Below are 21,708 nucleotides of genomic sequence, written 5' to 3'. Positions count from 1 at the left end.
GATACGTTATTTTGACCCTGTAGTCATTCTGTTGTGTGGATCTTTATGGATCAGTAAAGGGCGGAGAGCTCCAATCCAACTCAGACGCCAGCAAGGTGGAGGTGGGGTACTGGTATGGGCTGGTATCAAAGATGAACTTGTGGGACCTTTTCGGGTTGAGGATGGAGTGAAGCTCAACTCCCAGACCTACTGCCAGTTTCTGGAAGACTCCTTCAAGCAGTGGTACAAGAAGAAGTTGATATCGTTCAAGAAAAACATGATTTTCATGCAGGACAATGCCCATCACATGCCTCCAACTACTCCACAGCATGGCTGGTGAGTAAAGGTCTCAAAGAAGAAAAAATAATGACATGGTCCTCTTGCTCACCTGATCTGAACCCCATAGAGAACCTGTGGTCCCTCATAAAATGTGAGATCTACAGGGAAGGAAAACAGTACACCACTCGGAATAGTGTCTGGGAGGCTGTGGTGGCTGCTGCACGCAATGTTGATCGTAAACAGATCAAACAACTGACAGAATCTATGGATGGAAGGCTGTTGAGTGTCATCATAAAATTTTTTGGGGTTTTGTTGTTGCATGTCAGAAATGTTTATTTCAAAATTTTGTGCAGTTATATTGGTTTACCTGGTGAAAATAAACAAGTGAGATGGGAATATATTTGGTTTTTATTAAGTTGCCTAATTCTGCACAGTAATAGTTACCTGCACAAACAGATATCCTCCTAAGATAGCCAAATCTAAAAAAAAACCCACTCCAACTTCAAAAAATATTAAGCTTTGATATTTATGAGTCTTTTGGATTGATTGAGAACATAGTTGTTGATCAATAATAAAAATAATCCTCTAAAATACAACTTGCCTAATAATTCTGCACACAGTATATAAACTGTTGTAAAGGTCAATATTTTGTATCACATGAGTTTCAACAAGAAATATACTTTTAAATAGTATTTATAATAATTTATAATATGTATAATAGTGCAGAGCTGACGTGTGATAAATTTATATTTTAAGCATTTGGAAGAGGCAATGGAGACTTTTTTTTAAACCCTTTACCCCCCAAGGGTGGTTTGCACGTTAATGACTAATTCTGACCACTGTCCATTTATGAAGTAATAACTTTAGAATGCTTCAATGGATCCCAGTGATTCTGACAATGTTTTCTCGTGACAGATTGTACTTTATGATAGTGGTAAAATTTCTTTGATATTACTTGCGTTTATTTGTTTAAGAAAAAAAAAAAAAGGAAATTCGGTGAAAATTTCGCATTTTTCCAACTTTGAATTTTCATGCCCTTTAACCACAGAGATATGTTACACAAAATACTTAAAAACTAACATTTCCCACATGTCTACTTTACATCAGCACAATTTTTGATCCAATTTTTTTTTTCTGTTAGGGAGTTATAAGGGTTAAAATTTGACCAGCGATTTCTCATTTTTACTACACAATTTTTTTTAGGGACCACATCACATTTGAAGTCTCTTTGAGGAGTCTATATGATAGAAAATATCACAAAGTGACACCAGTCTAAAAACTGCACCCCTCAAGGTGCTCAAAACCACATTTAAGAAGTTTATTAACCCTGCAGGTGCTTCACAGGAATTTTTGGAATGTTTTAAAAAAAGTGAACTTTTTTTTTTTTTTTAACAAAAAAATTAATTCAGATCCAATTGGTTTTATTTTCCCAAGAGTAACAGGAGGAATTGGACAGCAAAAGTTGTCCAATTTGTCCTGACTATGCCGATACCCCATATGTGGGGGTAAACCACTGTTTGGGTGCACGGCACAGCTCGGAAGGGAAGAGCGCCATTTTACTATTTCAACGCAGAATTGGCTAGAATTGAGATCAGACGCCATGTCGCGTTTGGAGAGCCCCTGATGGGCCTAAACAGTGGAAACCCCCCACAAGTGACCCCATTTTGGAAACTAAACCACCTAAGGAACTTATCTAGATGTGTTGTGAGAACTTTGAACCCCCAATTGTTTCACTACAGTTTATAAACGCAGAGCAGTGAAAATAAAATAATTTTTTTCCCACAAAAATGATTTTTGTAGCCCCAGTTTTGTATTTTCCCAAGGGTAACAGGAGAAATTGGCCCCAAAAGTTGTTGTCCAATTTTTCCTTAGTACACTGATACCCCATATGTGGGAGAAAACTACTGTTTTGGCACTCGTCGGGGCTCGGAAGGGAAGTGGCGTTTTGGAATGCAGGCTTTGACGGAATGGTCTGCGGGCTTCACGTTACGTTTGCAGAGCCTCTGATATGCCTAAACAGTGGAAACCCCTCAATTGTAACTCCAACCCTAACCCAACACACCCCTAACCCTAATGATAACCCTAACCACACCCCTAACCCGAACATACCCTTAACCCTAATCCCAACACACCCCTAACCCCAATACACCCCTAACCCTAACACACCCCTAACCCAACCGTAAATGTAATCCAAACTCTAACCCCAACCCTAACCCTGACCCCAACCCTAACGGGAAAATGGATTTAAAAACATTTTTTTATTTTATTATTTTTCCCTTAACTAAGGGGGTGATAAAGGGGAGTTTGATTTACTATTTATAGTGGGTTTTTATGTTTGGCTGCTGTCACATACTTAACCCCTTCACCCCGAAGCCTGTTTTCACCTAAGTGACAGGGCCAATTTTTAGAATTCTGACCACTGTCACTTTATGAGGTCATAACTCTAAAACGCTTCAATGGATCCTGGTGATTCTGACACTGTTTTCTCGTGACAAATTGTACTTCAAGATAGTGGTAAAACTTCTTCGATATGACTTGCAGTTATTTGTGAAAAAAACTAAAATTTGTTTAAAATTATGAAAATTTAGCAATTTTCAAACTTTTAGTTTTTATGCCCTTAAAGTAGAGAGTTATATCTCATAATATAGTTAATAAACAACATTTCCCACATGTCTGCTTTACATCAGCACAATTTTGGAAACAATTTTTTTTTGTTAGGGAGTTATAAGGGTTCAAAGTTGACCAGCGATTTCTCATTTTTGCAACAAAATTTGCAAAACCATTTTTTTACGGACCACCTCACACTTGAAGTGACTTTGAGGGGTCTATATGACAGAAAATGCCCAAAAGTGACACCATTCTAAAAACTGCACCCCTCAAGGTACTCAAAACCACATTCAAAAAGTTTATTAACCCTTCAGGTGCTTCACAGGAATTTTTGGAATGTTTAAACAAAAATTGAACATTTAACTTTTTTTTCACAAAAGTTTTACTTCAGATCCAATTTGTTTTATTTTACCAAGGGTAACAGGAGAAATTGGACCAAAAATAAAGTTATACAATTTGTCCTGAGTACGCCGATACCCCACATGTTGGGGTAAACCACTGTTTGGGCGCATGGCAGAGCTCGGAAGGGAAGGAGCGCCATTTGACTTTTCAATGCAAAATTGGCTGGAATTGAGATCGGAACCCATGACGTGTTTGGAGAGCCCCTGACGTGCCTAAACAGTGGAAACCCCCACAAGTGACACCATTTTGGAAAGTAGACCCTCTAAGGAACTAATCTAGATGTGTGGTGAGCACTTTGAACCTCCAAGTGCTTCACAGAAGTTTATAATGTAGAGCCGTAAAAAAAAATAGGTATTAAGCTTACCGTTAATGATGTTTCCAGGAGTCCATCCTGACAGCACCCTGGAGGACGTCCTCCTCCCCTTGCTGGGACAGGAAACACACGAGTTTAAAAGGTCATGTCCCACCCCAATCCTCAGTGTTGTAACAAGAACCGCTACAAGGATATGCAGAGGAACAAGTTTAATGATGACAACAAAACATATTACATTGAATCCAAACATATTACATCATACGTTAGGAACATGTTACATACGTGCCAGGTTTAACAAAACATGATATAAATATTAGAGGGAGGGAACTACTAGTGTCAAGGTGAAAATACATTTCTTTATATACTTTTGTACTTTTATATCTTATACTGTAAAACAATAAGTTTTTCCTATCTGCTTGCAAATGTGACTGTATTTAAAGATGGCTGCCAGTGTTTATTTTTACTTTAGTTTAGTGTCCGAAGGGTTAAGTTTCATTTCTTCCGAAATCGAAACTTGAGGAATGAGAAGAAAAGGAGTAACCACCGGGAGACTTCCGAACATATCAGAAAGCGACTGAGAACTAGACCTATACTGCTTAAACCCCGCCTAATGCATTCCTTTTCCTAAACAATAGTACTGTGTAATCTAAATAAACTCAGTTGCTGTACCGCGTCTGACATGTGTGGATGCAGGAACATCAGCTAAGAATGAATCAGCTGTGTGTCTGACTCATTTTTAATCGGTACCAGATGCTCTGCTCACACTATAATTTGGAATGACTGGTGAATGAAGGTTATTATTGTCATAACGACCCCGACAATTTGGCGCCCAACGTGGGGCGTGGCCAGCGATCCGAGACCCCCTGGACCCATGCCTGGATGTCCGTGGATGATACCCATAGTGGCTGACCTCGAGGACTGATCACCCTCCGAACACGGTAAGTGTCGATCATATACACTGTATATGTCACACTTGCTAGTGTCTCAGCCGTTATTGGTTTGTCTGTGGTCTCCTTGGGTCTGAGGAGTGACCGGTCGAGTGGTGAAACCGAGCGCGATCCTGTGCCACGCTCTGAACCAGCAACTGAGACACGTCGCATCCGGCGCGTCCTCATGTACACCACACCTCCTCCACCGGCCATTGTACTCCGTTCAACCACCCTACCCGTGACTATTGTCTAGTAGTGAAGTGGACTGAAAAATTGAGCCAGTTGTAGATTGTGGGGCAGCTTAGAGAAAGGGATAGGAGACGCAGCCTCTGTGATATTGTACTAACAGGTAATTAAGACGTCCCAAGTGGGGGACCACCAGAATTTTGAGTACAAATAGGTAATTAAGACGTCCCGGAATGGGACCACCAGAAACAGGTAATTAAGACGCTCCGTACGGGACCACCAGAATTTTTTTGGAGGGCTCTCACTAGGAGACCGCCTCCCAACGGTTTGGAATATCGTGGCAGGATAGTCTGTTAATCACTGTTCAGGTTAGGGGACAGGAAATATTGAGCGTGAGGCTCTTTTCCTTATACGTTGAGCGAGAGGCTCTGTGTTTTTAGAACAAAGTGTTGACATTGCTGCCAGTGGTTTACTGCAGAAAACCATAGTATTCTGTAAGAGTCATGCTGCGTATCTTAAAGCAGAAGAAGTCTGTGCCCCACAAGTTAGATGAGGATGCCGTGGAAGTCAAGACAATAGTAGAGTCACGGGAGGGCAAGAGGCAGTCAAGAAGCTTATCTGCGAGTTGCGCGAGGCTTGAAGAATGAAGGATGAAAATAGGTTGATGGAGAGGAAGGATCAGAGAATGCAGAACCCGTGTTTGTTTATAAAATGCCTTTGAACTGTGATCTTACAGATTGTAAAATGGCCGCCGTGCCACTGATGATGAAAACGCAGTCCCAGCCACCGCCCTATAATGGCGACGGGACGAGCTCTCCAGAAGCGTGGGTGTGTCCTGTTTGTGTTGTGCAGAATCCAACCTGGGTGGAAACCTGCCGTATGCGTGTACGGGCCGTCCTTGGGGCTCCGCCCAGACCACGGAGGATCATAGGAAAGTTTTGTAGAAATTAAGTCTGAAAACTGCTGCAATTTGTGACTGTGTAGAAGATACGGAACTCTTATCAGTGCTGTGTAGGAGAGGGGAGGAGGGAGCGGACTGCTGTGAGATTTCTCCTCTCTCTTCCTTATCGGTGCTGTGAGCCAGAGAAAAGGGGGGGCAAAGAGCTGGGCTTTTGTTTTCTCCCTTCTGTGGTGACTCGCTAAGGAATGCAGTGCTAGAGGGGAGGGGTGAGTGAGCCGCTGCGCGACCTGCTTGAAATTTCTCCCCTCGGTGCTGTGGGCCAGAGAGAGGTGGGCCATGTATTGCATTCTGTTTTCTCTGTCCTTGGTTTAGTACACGCTGAGAGATTTGTGTTTAAAGCAATAAGTACTGTATGAAATTGACAGTGAAATAGACCTGTGCCTAGTCTTGGAGGAAAACTTGTAAGTAATTGAAAGATTGGTAAAAGATTTATCTGCTTCAAGTTGAGTGGTTGATATATATATATATATATATATATATATATAGCAAATTGAAGATTAATAGGGGGGCTCCCTGTTGGATGATATGGTCCCTCCTCAGGAAATTAAGCCTCTACTCCCGACTGTAAGCCCTGTGCCCCTTAAAGTTAAGGCACCAATATATCCTGGACTGCCGAGAAGTTCTATGGGCGTCTTATGGTAGTGTTTAAAGATCTGGGATTTTCACTGTAACAAAAAAAAAAGCCCATTCATACCTTTTTGTAGTAGACCTGATATTGAGATTTCCACTCCAGATGATGCATTGAAAATAGTAAAGAGTTTCCAAAAGAATTTAGCCCAACAGGAAAGGCAAGGGTTAAATCACTAGCCATAGTAATTCTTGCTCGCTCACTAGCCCCCACCGCTACAGCTGCGAGGTCACAGTGTTTCTTATCTCCATGTAACAGACTCCAGTTTCTGCCTCCTCCCACCTTACACGCAAGTCCAGCTTCACACTCCAATACGCCTTTAACCCTGTATAGGAATCTCACTCCCTCCCAGCTTCGTCATGTCAATTTTCAGACCAAGAGCTTGCTTTAATCGGTGTAAATGGCAGACCCCCCAGTCCGGAAAGGCCCCTACATCTCCTCTTCCCGTGAAACCTTCACACTTACAAGGCCAGATTTTTCAAGAACCTGAAGTTTGGTTTCCTTGTCATTCACGCTACTACATCACACCTCAGGGTTCCCAGGTTCTTTTCTCAGTGGGGTACGGGGACATAATTAACCACCAGGTAGGAGCCATAGTGAACCCAGCTAACTCTACAATGTCACAGAGGTGGTTTGGCCCAACAGATAGCCAACAGGGGGGCCCAGCCATAGCCCAAGAGTGTCAGGCCTACCTTGCCACTTATGGCCCCTTGCATCCAGGAGACGCTATGTCCACCCAGGGAGGAAATTTGCCCTGTGATATAGTGTTACACACTGCAGGCCCCGTATATGATTACAAGACACCCGAGCACTGCCGTACAGTATTGCAGACTGCCTTGCAGACAGAGCTCACCTATGCAGGACATGCTACAGGTGTGCTGACTCAGCTTCATGGAGACAAACAGAGATCTGTTGCTTATTACAGCGGCCGCCTGGATACGGTGGCAAGAGGAAATCCCTTATGTGTTTGGGCTGTGTTGTCTGTCCAGCTGTTGCTACACAAATCTTCAGAGATTGTTTTGAATTACCCACTGATGGTCCATACCCCACACGATGTACATAGTGTCCTTAATCAGGTACAATTTAGCCACATGTCCATGGCTGGACAGCTGCGATTTCAGTGTGCTATTCTCATGCCTACTAATGTGATTTTGGAAAGGTGCACTGTCCTAAACCCCGCTACTCTTCTCCTAGTTCCCCTGGATCCAAAGGGGGGAGGAGTAGGTGACATGAGCAAGGACACTCTTTTTCTTTCTAGAATGGATCCAGAGGAACAAGATTAGGTTTCCAAACCCCATGATTGTCTAGAATTAATCTCAGGAAACGGCTGGTCTCTAGTGTGCCTATTCTAATGCTGATTTTGAGCTTTTTGTAGATGGATCCCGTCACCAAGATGACCAAGGACGCTACTGTACCAGATATGCTGTGGTCTCAGAACATGAGGTAATCAAGGCAGAGTCAATGCCAGCTCATATGTCTGCACAAGAAGCAGAGCTCAAGGCGCTCATAGAAGCGTGCAAACTAGCAGAAGGTAAGACTGTAAATATCTACACTGATTCCAGGTATGCTTTTGGCATTGCACACGATTATGAGCCTATCTGGAGAGCCAGGGCTTTTCTGACAGCAAATGGCCACCCCTTTAAACGTGCTGAGGCAGTCCAGCAACTTATGAATGCACAACAGCTTCCCACCCAAGCAGGCATCATAAAGGTAAAGGCACATACCAAAGGCACTGATGGACAAACAAAGGGTAACGCACTGGCAGACCAGGCTGCCAAGAAAGCAGCAAGCACTCCTGTAGCCTCTCAAGTACATCACCTAGACACCCCACCATCTCCACTTGTGTTGAAAGACATCTTAGCCCGGTTACAAGAACAGGCAAGTAAGGAGGAGAAAAATAGGTGGCAAGAGATAGGGGCTTGCTCTGATACCGTCACTGGGCTATGGGGGAGGGGTGAAAAGGTCTGCCTACCACAGGTACTGTACCCAATGATGGCACAGGTTCTGCACGAGAATGTGCATCACTCGAAGACGGCCATGTGTGACACCCTACAGAGACAATGGATTGCCCCCAGGGTTTTCCACCTGCGCAGAAAGGCAGGTACAGAGCTGCATGATATGTGCCACACATAATCAGAGTAGGACAGTGAAAATCCCATCCAAGCACACTCCCCGGCCCTTTAACCAATTCCAGAGACTGCAGAATGATTATATTCAGTTACCCAGGGTAGAGACGTATGAGTATGTGTTGGTCTGCATTGATTTATTTTCAGGTTGGCCAGAAGCCTACCCAGTTGCCAAAGCTACAGCTAAGACAACGGCGAAGAAACTGATGGCTGAGATCATATGCAGGTATGGAGTTCCTGAAGTCATTGAAAGTGATCGGGGTTCCCATTTTACTGGAGAGATCATGTCAGAGGTAATGGCAGCACTGGGGGTAAGTCAAGCATTGCATACTCCATCCGCAGAGCAGTGGAAGAGTGGAGAGACTAAATGGAACTCTTAAGCTTAAAATCCAGAAGGCAATGGCAGAGACTGGTAAACCATGGACAGAATGCCTTCCTCTAGCTTTGTTTTCAGTAAAATATACCCCAAACAGGAAGACAGGACTGTCACCGTATGAGATTCTGTTTGGCAGGAGCCCCAATTTTGAATGTTTCTTTCCACAACAGTTGCAACTCAAGTACCAGGACTTGACTAGCTATGTGCAGGCCTTACATGGACACCTTACCAAAGTGCATTTAACTGTCTTCAGTTCTCTTCCAGACCCAGACAAGGTTCCTGGACACCATCCCTTTGTGCCAGGAGACCTGGTGTATGTGAAAAAGTTTGTGCGCAGAGATTGTCTCCAGACAAGATTTGAAGGACCTCATACAGTGATCCCGGTCACCCCCACTGCAGTAAAACTTGAAAGAAAAAGCACCTGGATCCATGCCTCATATTATAAAAGAGACCGAACCAGTGTTTAGTCACAGTAGTGACTGAAGGGAAATGTTGCTGTTGTTTTTGATTTTGGGACTGGGGGCCATCCTCGCCCCTACCTCTTCGGCCCCTATTGTAAATAAGAATCCTGGTCCCACTATTCTCTGGGTAAACCTGACAGCCCCGGTGAATATCTGGCGATTTGATTTCTGTGATGTAGTCAAGTGCCTCGAGACTGAACGGGTGGTAGAGAGACTCATCCAGTTTTATATGTGTGTTACCAGAAATGACAACAATAACCGTTATTATTGGTCAGATGCTGCCTGGAATACGGGAGATGATTGGGGATATAAACCTAGCGAAGCCATGTTCCCTAAGGATGGGACGGGAGTCTTCGTGGGAGAATGCATCTAACAGCTTTTCCGCAACCACCTAGAGGCTGTAAATGGGGTAAAAGTTGTCACCCCCTCCTCCTAAATCTTGAAAGCCCCAATCTGCTGACTTGCAGACATTTGTACTGGGAAGACATTATAATTATGTATTTAGTAGTGGATATCATGGGAATTTAGGCCATATACAGCTCCAGGATATTAGCTTCAGACCAACCAAGGCCCCTGTTACCAGTACAGTTAAAGCAGGACCAGGTGAGCGTTTGCAAAATGTAGTTAATGAAGTGATCCCCATTCCAGGTCTCAGGTGGCAAGAGGTTTTCTCAATAGAAACACAAACAGCCCCAAGGAAAAACCTGTGGTTAGAATGGGTGAGATACAATGTAAGAGTCCAGAATATCTCTGTAGGATGTATTGCTTGTGCTGCTGCGAATACACATCTCTACACACATGCATTGCTTTTCTCTGATGACAACACCACTGCCTGTGTCATGAATCTGTTGAAAGGTTTGAAGCCCACTGATTGCCCAGATTACGTCCCACTAATTCATGAGAAACCCAAACTAAAGGTTCCAGGAGAAGTAACCGTATTAGCTGACAATTACACCTGCTATAATTCCCACAACACCACAGGTACACCAGTAGGGATCTTCGAGACAGGTTTCTGCAAAGAGAACAGTTCTCTGGATACTGATTTGCTAATTAAACATACACAATATATGTACGATATTTATTGGTTATGTGGAGATGGTAAGCTCCGTCCCAGGTTGCCTAATGCCTGGATAGGCCAATGCACCCTTGTTAAATTAGCCATGCAGTTCAAGATTTTACCTTGGGATCCAGAGGTACCTGATGAACCTACCAGAAAGAGGAGAAGCCTTGATCAGCTCCACATGAGTTATGAAGAAGATCCACTGATATATATTGATGCCATTGGAGTGCCAAGGGGGGTGCCTGACCAATTTAAAGCCCAGAACCAGATTTATGCCGACATTGCTTCTATAGTCCCACAGGTGCAGATTAATAAAAATGTTGAATGGATCAAATATACATATATTACAGTGAACAAAGATTCGTTAATTATAGCTGTGATGCCTTTCAGGATATAGTTGAGGACTTGGGCCCTAACACTTGTATGACCCGTGCTGCAACCCGACCTAAGAGAATTATACTGAATCCTGTCCAGACAAGATCACATGTAGTGATATAAGAAGCTGACACAGGATTGTGGTTGGTGGATAGTGGGGACATTAACTTTTGGGAGTAGGCTGACAGTAATCCTTTTGGGAAGGAGCTGTAGACCAGCATGTCATGTCGCCCCCCACCACCAGAGAACCAACCACACCAGGTAGGGTAAGACAGATACAGGAGTATTATCCCTGGAGGCCCTCTGACTAACTAGCTACGCAAAAACAATTGGCTGACCCTGAGAACCAACCTTTCTCATTCTACAGACAAATAATGATTATATGATGGACGTATAAGTGCACTTAGGCAGGCCTAGGTAGTTGGTGAGCACAAAAGCAGGTGACGTGCTAGGACGCAAACTAAGATTTTTTACAGATGTGACAAAAAGGAGAGAGTGTAGAGCTATACTTTGGACGGTTACAGCTGAAATGGGAAGACATGGGGTACAGTCCCATAAACCCACTTGATGTTAGAGTATTGGTAAATACATTCATTGACGGTATGACCAAAGACTTACGAGACGAAATATAGACAGCCAGATCTGAATGGCGAAATGTAGATCCAAAAGACCTGAAGGTTACTAAAAGAAGTTGAACAAATTAGGACAATAAGACGACGTGTCATGTATGCTGGAGTAGACACATCTTTCTTCTCCAGTTGGTTAGGTGGGATCAAGGGATTTTTTCAATAAGCTTGTCTGGTACTGATTGCCCTCCTTATAATTGGATCGATAATTCTCTGTTGTGTTATTCCCTTGTACAAAAAGGTTATTGCCAAGGCAACTCCGACTGGCACCTTCCTCAATCAAGAAGTAGACCCACCAGAGTACGATGGTACTGATCCAGGGGAGATCCCTAAGTATGTCCCCCTCAAGAGAGTAGACAAAATCCCCCATTCTCAGATGATGCTAAGAGATTTAGTTTAGGGACAGTGGGAGAACTCCATGTGGGGTTAGTGAAGGGTTCAGCTGCCTGGAGGCCTCTCGCTAGGGAAGAGTTTCTGAGGTGTCTGGATGAAGAAATCCACCTCCCCTTTCCCCATCACATGGACAGTCTCGAAGGATCTTTCTTTAAGGGAAAAACTTAGTGTTTAGGGGGGATTGTCAAGGTGAAAATATATTTCTTATATATTTTTGTACTTTTATATATCTTATACTGTGAAACAATAAGTTTTTCCTATCTGCTTGCAAATGTGACTGTATTTAAAGATGGCCGCCAGTGTTTATTTTTACTTTAGTTTAGTGTCCGAAGGGTTAAGTTTCATTTCTTCCGAAATCGAAACTTGAGAAGAAAAGGAGTAACCACCGGGAGACGTCCGAACGAATCAGAAAGCGACTGAGCACTAGACCTATACTGCTTAAACCCCGCCTAATGCATTCCTTTTCCTAAACAATAGTACTGTGTAATCTAAATAAACTCAGTTGCTGTACCGCGTCTGACATGTGTGGATGCAGGAACATCAGCTAAGAATGAATCAGCTGCGTGTCTGACTCATTTTTAATCGGTACCAGTTGCTCTGCTCACTGTCATGATCTCAATGGCAAGAGAACATAGCATCAGCATATATAGGAACAAGCTCTTGGAAGATGGGAACTGAGCTGACCATGAGCTAAACCTAACGCACAACTAGCAGTGGCCGGGTAGCATGCCTACGTTGATTCTAGATGCCCAGCACCAGCCGGAGGACTAAATAAAGCTAGCAGAGGAAAATATTAGTCCTAGCTCACCTCTAGAGAAATACCCCGAAAGGAGACAGAGGCCCCCCACATGTATTGGCGGTGAGTTAAGATGAAATAACAAACGTAGTATGAAAATAGGTTTAGCAAATTTGAGGTCCACTTACTACATAGCAGAAGACAGAAAGGACACTTTCATGGTCAGCTGAAAACCCTATCAAAACACCATCCAGAAATTACTTTAAAACTCTGGCATTAACTCATAACACCAGAGTGGCAATTCCTGTTCACAAGAGCTTTCCAGACACAGTAACGAAACTACAGCTGTGAACTGGAACAAAAAATGCAAAAACAAACATGGACAAGAGTCCAACTTATCTAGTAGTTGTCTAGGAGCAGGAACAAGCACAGAGAGGCTTCTGATAACATTGTTGACCGGCAAGCAACTAACAGAGCAGCAAGGTTATATAGCGACTCCCACATCTTGATGGGAACAGGTGAACAGAGAAGATGAAGACACCAGTTCAATTCCACCAGTAGCCACCGGGGGAGCCAGAATCCAAATTCACAACAGCTCACACTATAATTTGGAATGACTGGTGAATGAAGGTTATTATTGTCGTAACGACCCCGACACTAGTGCTGTCAGGATGGACTCCTGGAAACATCATTAACGGTAAGCTTAATACCTATTTTCCAGGACGTCATCCTGACAGCACCCTGGAGAGTACCAAAGCACCTCCTCAGGGTGGGATTACCGCTTGGAGAACCTTTCTCCCAAATGCAGTATGTTGACCAGACAAAACATTAAGTTTATAGTGTTTACAAAAGGTGTTGGCACTGGCCCATGTCACAGCCTTACAAATTTGTTCTAGAGAAGCACCTGCCCTCTCTGCCCAAGAAGTAGCTATCCCCCGAGTAGAATGTACATGGAGACCCTCTGGAGGAGGGACCCCCTGTGACTGATAGGCCTCAGAGATCACAGACATGATCCACCGTGCGATAGAGGCCTTAGAGGCCCTCTTACCCCTATTCTTTCCCCCATACAGAATGAATAAATTCGGTTCAATGCGCCAAGAGCTGGTGGCTGCCAGGTAGTCTAGGACCGCCTGCCTGACATCCAGTGAATGTAAGGCCTTTTCTTTAGCATTAGTGGGGTTATCGCAGAAGGATGGTAACACGATTTCCTGATTTCTATTTTTAATTGTTCCTACTTTTGGAATTAACAAGGGGTCCAGTTTAAGAATTATGCAATCGTCTCTATCTTGGAGGTACGGGTCCCTAGTACATAGGGCCTGAATTTCCCCCACCCTTTTAGCCGTGGTAATTGCCACTAGAAATGCCGTTTTACGCGTAAGGACTGAAATGGGCATATTATCAGTAGAAGCATAGAGGTCTTTACAGAGGAACCTGAGGACCAGATTAAGATCCCAGGAAGGCGATAAATGTCTAATAGTAGGGCGCAACCTCTGTGTGGCTCTAATAAATCTAACTATCCATGGGTGAGAAGCTAGGGGATAGTCAAGTGTCAAGGTGAAAATATATTTCTTATATATTTTTGTACTTTTATATATCTTATACTGTGAAACAATAAGTTTTCCCCTGCTAATGCAAATGTAATTGTATTTAAAGATGGCTGCCAGTGTTCAGTTTCGTTTCAGGTTAGTGACCGAAGGGTTAAGATTCATTTCTTTGGAAATCGAAACTTAGAAAAGTAAAGAAGAGGAGGAATCCACCAGAAGACGTCAGGACAAATCAGGAAGACTGGATGCTAGCTTAAACCCCGCCTAATGCACGCCTTCCCCTAACACTCAATATAGTATTGTGTATTTTAGAATAAAGCCAGTTGCTGTGACGGTTACACACATGTGTGTGGATCCACGAGCATGCACTAAGATTGAACCAGCTACCTGTCTGACTCATTCTTACCCGGTACCATATGCTTATAGTTTAATTTGGAATGACTGGTGAATGAGGGTATATTGTCGTTTACGACCCCGACAATTTGGAGCCCAATGTGGGGCGTGGCCAGCGATCCGAGACTCTCTGGACCCATGCCTGGATGTCTGTGGATGATACCCATAGTGGCTGACCTCGAGGACTGATCACCCTCCGAACATGGTAAGTGGCGATCATATACACTGTATGTGTCACACTTGCTAGTGTCTCAGCCGTTATTGGTTTGTCTGTGGTCTAATTGGGTCTGGGGAGTGACCGGTCGAGTGGTGAGATCGAACGCGATCCTGTGCCACGCTCTGAACCAGCAACTGAGAGACGTCGCATCCTGTGCGACCTCTGTACACCACACCTCCTCCACCGGTCATTGTACTCCGTTCAACCACCCTACCCGTGACTGTTGTCTAGTAGTGAAGTGGAGTGATAAATTGAGCCAGTTGTAGATTGTGGGGCAGCTTAGAGAAAGGGATAGGAGACGCAGCCTCTGTGATATTGTGCTGACAGGTAACTAAGGCGTTCCGTGAGGGGACCACCTGTCCAGACAGGTAACTAAGGCGTTCCGTGATGGGACCACCTGTCCAGACAGGTAACTAAGGCGTTCCGAGAGGGGACCACCTGTCTAGTTAGGTAACTTAAGACGTTCCGTGAGGGGACCACCTATATTTTTGTGGAGGGCTCTCACTAGGAGACCGCCTCCCGACTGGTTGGAATATCGTGGCAGGATAGTCTGTAATCACTGTTGTTCAGGTTAGGGACAGACAGGAAACATTGAGCGTGAGGCTCTTTTCCTAGTACGTCGAACGTGAGGCTCCGTACTATATATATATATATAGAACACAGTGTTGAATATCGCTACCAGTGGTTTTACTGCAGAAAACCATAGTATTCTGTAAGAGTCATGCTGCGTATCTTAAAGCAGAAGAAGTCTGTGCCCCACAAGTTAGATGAGGATGCCGTGGAAGTCAAGACAATAGTCACGGGAGGGCAAGAGGCAGTCAAGAAGCTTATCTGCGAGTTGCGCGAGGCTTAAAGAACAAAGGATGAAAATAGGTTGAGAGGAAGGATCAGACAATATAGAGCCCGTGTTTGGTTATAAAATGCCTTTGAACTGTGATTTTACAGATTGTAAAATGGCCGCCGTGCCACTGATGATGAAAATGCAGTCCCAGCCACCGCCCTGTAATGGCGGCGGAAAGAGATCTCCAGAAGCGTAGGTGTGTCCTGTTTGTGTTGTGCAGAATCCAGCCTGGGTGGAGACCTGCCTTGTGTGTGCGTACGGACCGTCCTTGGGGCTCCGCCCAGACCACGGAGGATTATAGGAACGTTTTGTAGAAATTAAGTCTGAAAACTGCTGCAATTTGTGACTGTAGAAGATACGGAGCTTTGTATCAGTGCTATGTAGTGTAGGGGAGGGGCGGAGCGGACCGCTGCGAGATTTCTTTGTCAGTTCTTCTTTTCTCCTTATCTGCGCTACGTGCCGGAGAAAGGGGGGGCAGGGAGCTGGGCTTCGCTTCTCCCTTTTGCGCTGAGGAATGAAGTGATTTTTGTCCTTATCTCCGTGTACTAGATGGGAGGGGGCATGTGAATCCCTGCGCGACTTGCTTGAAATTTCTCTCCCCTCGGTGCTGTGGGCTAAGGGGGGGGGGGCATGTATTGCATTCCAAAGTTTTCTCTGTCCTTGGTTTAGTACATGCTGAGAGATTTGTGTTTAAAGCAATAAGTACTGTATGGAATTGAAAGTGAAATAGATCTGTGTCTAGTCTTGGAGGAAAACTTGTAAATAATTGAAAGATTGGTAAATTGGGCCTCTTCTCCCGACTGTAAGCTCTGTGCCCCTCAATCCCAAAAGGCACCAATATATCCTGGACTGCCGAGAAGTTCTATGGGCGTCTTATGGTAGTATTTAAAGATCTGGGATTCCCATTGTAATAAAAAGCCCATTCATACCTTTTTGTAGTAGATCCGATATTGAGATTTCCACTCCGGATGATGCATTGAAAATAGTAAAAGAGTTTTCAAAAGAATTTAGCCCAGCAAGAAAGGCAGGGGTTAAATCACTAGCCGTAGTAATTCTTGCTCGCTCACTGGCCCCCATCGCTGCAGCTGCGAGATCAGTGTTTCTTATCTCCATGTAACAGACTCCAGTTTCTGCCCCCCTCCTATCGTACATGCAAGTCCAGCTTCACACTGCAATACGCCTTTAATTTTGTATGGGAATTTCACTACCTCTCCGTCCCCGTTATGTCAATTCTCAGACCAAGAGCTTGTTTTAATTGGTGTAAATGGCAGACCCCCCAGCCCAGAAAGGCCCCTACATCTCCTCTTCCCGTGAAACCTTCACACTTACAAGGCCAGACTTTCCAGGAATCTGAAGTTTGGTTCCCTGTCATTCACGCTACTACATCACACCTCAGGGCTCCCAGGTTCTTTTCTCAGTAGGGTGTGGGGATATAATTACCCACCAGATGGGAGCCATAGTAAACCCAGCTAATTCTACCCTGTCACATAGAGGTGGTTTGGCCCAACAGATAGCTAGAAAAGGAGGGGCCAGTCATAGCCCAAGAGTGTCAGGCCTACCTTGCCGCTTATGGCCCCTTGTATCCAGGAGACGCTATGTCCACTCAAAGAGGGAATTTGCCCTGTGATATAGTGTTACACACTGCAGGCCCCGTATATGATTACAAGACACCCGAGCACTGCCGTACAGTATTGCAGACTGCCTTGCAGACAGAGCTCTCCTATGCAGGACATGCTACAGGTGTGCTGACTCAGCTTCATGGAGACAAACAGAGACCTGTTGATTATTATAGTGGCCGCCTGGATACGGTGGCAAGAGGGAAGTCCCTTATGTGTTTGGGCTGTGTTGTCTGTCCAGCTGTTGCTACACAAATCTTCAGAGATTGTTTTGGATTATCCACTGATGGTCCACACCCCACATGATGTATATAGTATCCTTGATCAAGTACAACCTAGCCACATGTCCATGGCTGGACAGCTGCGATTTCAGTGTGCTATTCTCATGCCTACTAATGTGATTTTGAAAAGGTGCACTGTCCTGAACCCCGCTACTTTTCTCCTAGTTCCCCTGGATCCAAAGGGGGGAGGAGTAGGTGACAAATAGGTGACATGTAAAAGGACACTCTTTTTCTTTCTAGAATGGATCCAGAGGAACAAGATTAGGTTTCCAAACCCCATGATTGTCTAGAATTGATGTCTCAGGAAACGGCTGGTCTCTAGTGTGCCTATTCTAATGCTGATTTTGAGCTTTTTGTAGATGGATCCCATCACCAAGATGACCGAGGATGCTACTGTACCAGATATGCTGTGGTCTCAGAACATGAGGTAATCAAGGCAGAGTCAATGCCAGCTCATATGTCTGCACAAGAAGCATGCAAACTAGCAGAAGGTAAGACTGTAAATATCTACACTGATTCCAGGTATGCTTTTGGCATTACACACGGTTATGGGCCTATCTGGAGAGCCAGGGCTTTCCTGACAGCAAATGGCCACCCCTTTAAACGTGCTGAGGCAGTCCAGCAACTTATGAATGCACTACAGCTTCCCACCCAAGCAGGCAGGCATCATAAAGGTAAAGGCACATACCAAAGGCACTGATGGACGGACAAAAGGGTAACGCACTGGCAGACCAGGCTGCGAAGAAAGCAGCAAGCACTCCTGTAGCCTCTCAAGTACATCACCTAGACACCCCACCATCCCCACTTGTGTTGAAAGACATCTTAGCCCGGTTACAAGAACAGGCAAGTAAGGAGGAGAAAAATAGGTGGCAAAAGATAGGGGCTTGCTCTGATACCGTCACTGGACTATGGGGGAGGGGTGAAAAGGTCTGCCTACCACAGGTACTGTACCCAATGATGGCACAGGTTCTGCACGGGAATGTGCACCACTCGAAGACGGCCATGTGTGACACCCTACAGAAACAATGGATTGCCCCCGGGGTTTTCCACCTGCGCAGAAAGGCAGGTACAGAGCTGCATGATATGTGCCACACATAATCAGAGTAGGACAGTGAAAACCCCATCCAAACACACTCCCCGGCCCTTTAACCCATTCCAGAGACTGCAGATTGATTATATTCAGTTACCCAGGGTAGGTACGTATGAGTATGTGTTGGTCTGCATTGATTTATTTTCAGGTTGGCCAGAAGCCTACCCAGTTGCCAAAGCAACGGCGAAGAAACTGATGGCTGAGATCATATGCAGGTATGGAGTTCCTGAAGTCATTGAAAGTGATCGGGGCTCCCATTTTACTGGAGAGATCATGTCAGAGGTAATGGCAGCACTGGGGGTAAGTCAAGCATTGCATACTCCATCCACAGAGTAGTGGAAAAGTGGAAAGACTAAATGGAACTCTTAAGCCTAAAGTCCAGAAGGCAATGACAGAGACTGGTAAACCATGGACAGAATGCTTTCCTCTAGCTTTGTTTTCAGTAAGATATACCCCAAACAGGAAGACAGGACTGTCACCGTATGAGATTCTGTTTGGCAGGAGCCCCAATCTTGAATGTTTCTTTCCACAACAGTTGCAACTCAAGTACCAGGACTTGACTAGCTATGTGCAGGCCTTACATGGACACCTTGCCAAAGTGCATTTAACTGTCTTCAGTTCTCTTCCAGACCCAGACAAGGTTCCTGGACACCATCCCTTTGTGCCAGGAGACCTGGTGTATGTGAAAAAGTTTGTGCGCAGAGATTGTCTCCAGACAAGATTTGAAGGACTTCACACGGTGATCCCGGTCACCCCCACTGCAGTAAAACTTGAAGGAAAGAGCACCTGGATCCATGCCTCACACTGTAAAAAGAGACCGAACCAGTGTTTAGTCACAGAAGTGACTGAAGGGAAATGTTGCTGTTGTTTTTGATCCTGGAAATGGGGGCCATCCTCGCCCCTACCTCTTCGGCCCCTATTGTAAATAAGAATCCTGGTCCCACTATTCTCTGGGTAAACCTGACAGCCCCGGTAAATATCTGGCGATTTGATTTCTGTGATGTAGTCAGGTGCCTCGAGACTGAACGGGTGGTAGAGGGAATCATCCAGTTTTATATATGTGTTACCAGAAATGACAACAATAATTGTTATTATTGGACCGATGCCGCCTGGAATACGGGAGATGATTGGGGATATAAACCTAGTGAAGCTATGTTCCCAAGGATGGGACGGGTAGGAGTTTCCGTGAGAGAATGCATCTAACAGCCCTTCTGCAACCACTTAGAGGCTGTAAATGGGGTAAAAGTTGTCACCCCCTCCTCCTGAATCTTGAAAACCCCCAATCTGCTGACCTGCAGACATTTGTACTGGGAAGGCATTATAATTATGTATTTAGTAGTGGATACCATGGGAATTTAGGCCATATACAGCTCCAGGATATTAGTTTCAGACCAACCATGACCCGTTACCAGTACACCTAAAATAAGCCCAGGTGAGCGTTTGCAAAATGTAGTTAATGAAGTAATCCCCATTCCAGGTCTCAGTTGGCAAGAGGTTTTCTCCATAGAAACACAAACAGCTCCAAGGAAAAACCTGTGGTTAGAATGGGTGAGATACAATGTAAGAGTCCAGAATATCTCTGTAGGATGTATTGCTTGTGCTGCTGCGAATACACATCTCTACACGCATGCATTGCTTTTTCCTGATGACAACACCACTGCCTGTGTCATGAATTTGTTGAAAGGTTTGAAGCCCACTGATTGCCCAGATTATGTCCCACTAATTCATAAGGAACCCAGACTAAAGGTTCCAGGAGAAGTAACCGTATTAGCTGACAATTACACCTGCTATAATTCCCACGACACCACAGGTACACCAGTAGGGATCTTTGAGACAGGTTTCTGCAAGGAGAACAGTTCTCTAGATACTGACTTGCTAATCAAACATACACAATATATGTACGATATTTATTGGTCATGTGGAGATTGGTAAGCTCCGTCCTAGGTTGCCTAATGCCTGGATAGGCCAATGCACCCTTGTTAAACTAGCTATGCAGTTCAAGATTTTATCTTGGGATCCAAAGATACCTGATGAACCTACCAGGAAGAGGAGAAGTCTTGATCAGCTCCACATGAGTTATGAAGATCCACTAGTATATATTGATGCCATTGGAGTGCCAAGGGGGGTGCCTGACCAGTTTAAAGCCCAGAACCAGATCTATGCTAGCTTTGCTTCTATAATCCCACAGATGCAGATTAATAAAAATGTTGAATGGATCAATTACAAATATATATATATTACAGTGAACAAAGATTTGTTAATTATAGCTGTGATGCCTTTTAGGGTATAGTTGAGGATTTGGGCCCTAACACTTGTATGACCCGTGCTGCAACCCGACCTAAGAGAATTACACTGAATCCTGTCCAGACAAGATCACATGCAGTGACATAAGAAGCTGACAGGATTGTGGTTGGCGGATAGTGGGGACATTAACTTTTAGGAGTAGGCTGACAGTAATCCTTTTGGGAAGGAGCTGTAGACCAGCATGTCATATCGCCCCCACCACCAGAGAACCAACCACATCAGGTAGGGTAAGACAGATACAGGAGTATTATCCCTGGAGGCCCTCTGACTAGCTAGCTATGCAAAAACAATTGGCTGACCCTGAGAACCAACCTTTCTCATTTTACAGACAAATAATGACAATATGATGGACGTATAAGTACACCTAGGCAGGCCTAGGTAGTTAGTGAAAGCAACTCCGATTGGCACCTTCCTCAATTAAGAAGTAGACCCACCAGAGTACGATGGTACTGATCCAGGGGAGATCCCTAAGTACATTCCCCTCAAGAGAGTAGACAAAACCCCCCATTCTCAGATGATGTTAAGAGATTTAGTTTAGGGACAGTGGGAGAACTCCATGTGAAGTTAGTGAAGGGTTCAGCTGCCTGGAGGCCTCTCGCTAGGGGAGAGTTTCTGAGGTGTCTGGATGAAGAAATCCACCTCCCCTTTTCCCATCACATGGACAGTCTCGAAGGATCTTTCTTTAAGGGAAAAACTTAGTGTTTAGGGGGGATTGTCAAGGTGAAAATATATTTCTTATATATTTTTGTACTTTTATATATCTTATACTGTGAAACAATAAGTTTTCCCCTGCTAATGCAAATGTAATTGTATTTAAAGATGGCTGCCAGTGTTCAGTTTCGTTTCAGGTTAGTGACCGAAGGGTTAAGATTCATTTCTTTGGAAATCGAAACTTAGAAAAGTAAAGAAGAGGAGGAATCCACCAGAAGACGTCAGGACAAATCAGGAAGACTGGATGCTAGCTTAAACCCCGCCTAATGCACGC

At 44.5% G+C, this 21,708-nt stretch overlaps 1 protein-coding gene across 1 annotated transcript in view; it reads right to left on the bottom strand.

Annotated features, from left to right (window-relative positions):
• The window catches only part of LOC143767626 (uncharacterized), a 498,682-nt gene that overhangs the window by 24,684 nt on the left and 452,290 nt on the right, over positions 1 to 21,708 (bottom strand). The window contains exon 25 of the mRNA XM_077256061.1: positions 3,632 to 3,763. Within this exon, the coding sequence (XP_077112176.1) occupies positions 3,632 to 3,763 (132 nt within the window). The remainder of the gene's footprint in view (positions 1 to 3,631; positions 3,764 to 21,708) is intronic.

This window comes from Ranitomeya variabilis, chromosome 4 (assembly GCF_051348905.1).
Source record: "Ranitomeya variabilis isolate aRanVar5 chromosome 4, aRanVar5.hap1, whole genome shotgun sequence".
In the NCBI taxonomy this organism is placed as follows: Eukaryota; Metazoa; Chordata; class Amphibia; order Anura; family Dendrobatidae; genus Ranitomeya; species Ranitomeya variabilis.
This window is presented reverse-complemented; position numbering and strand designations above follow the sequence as displayed.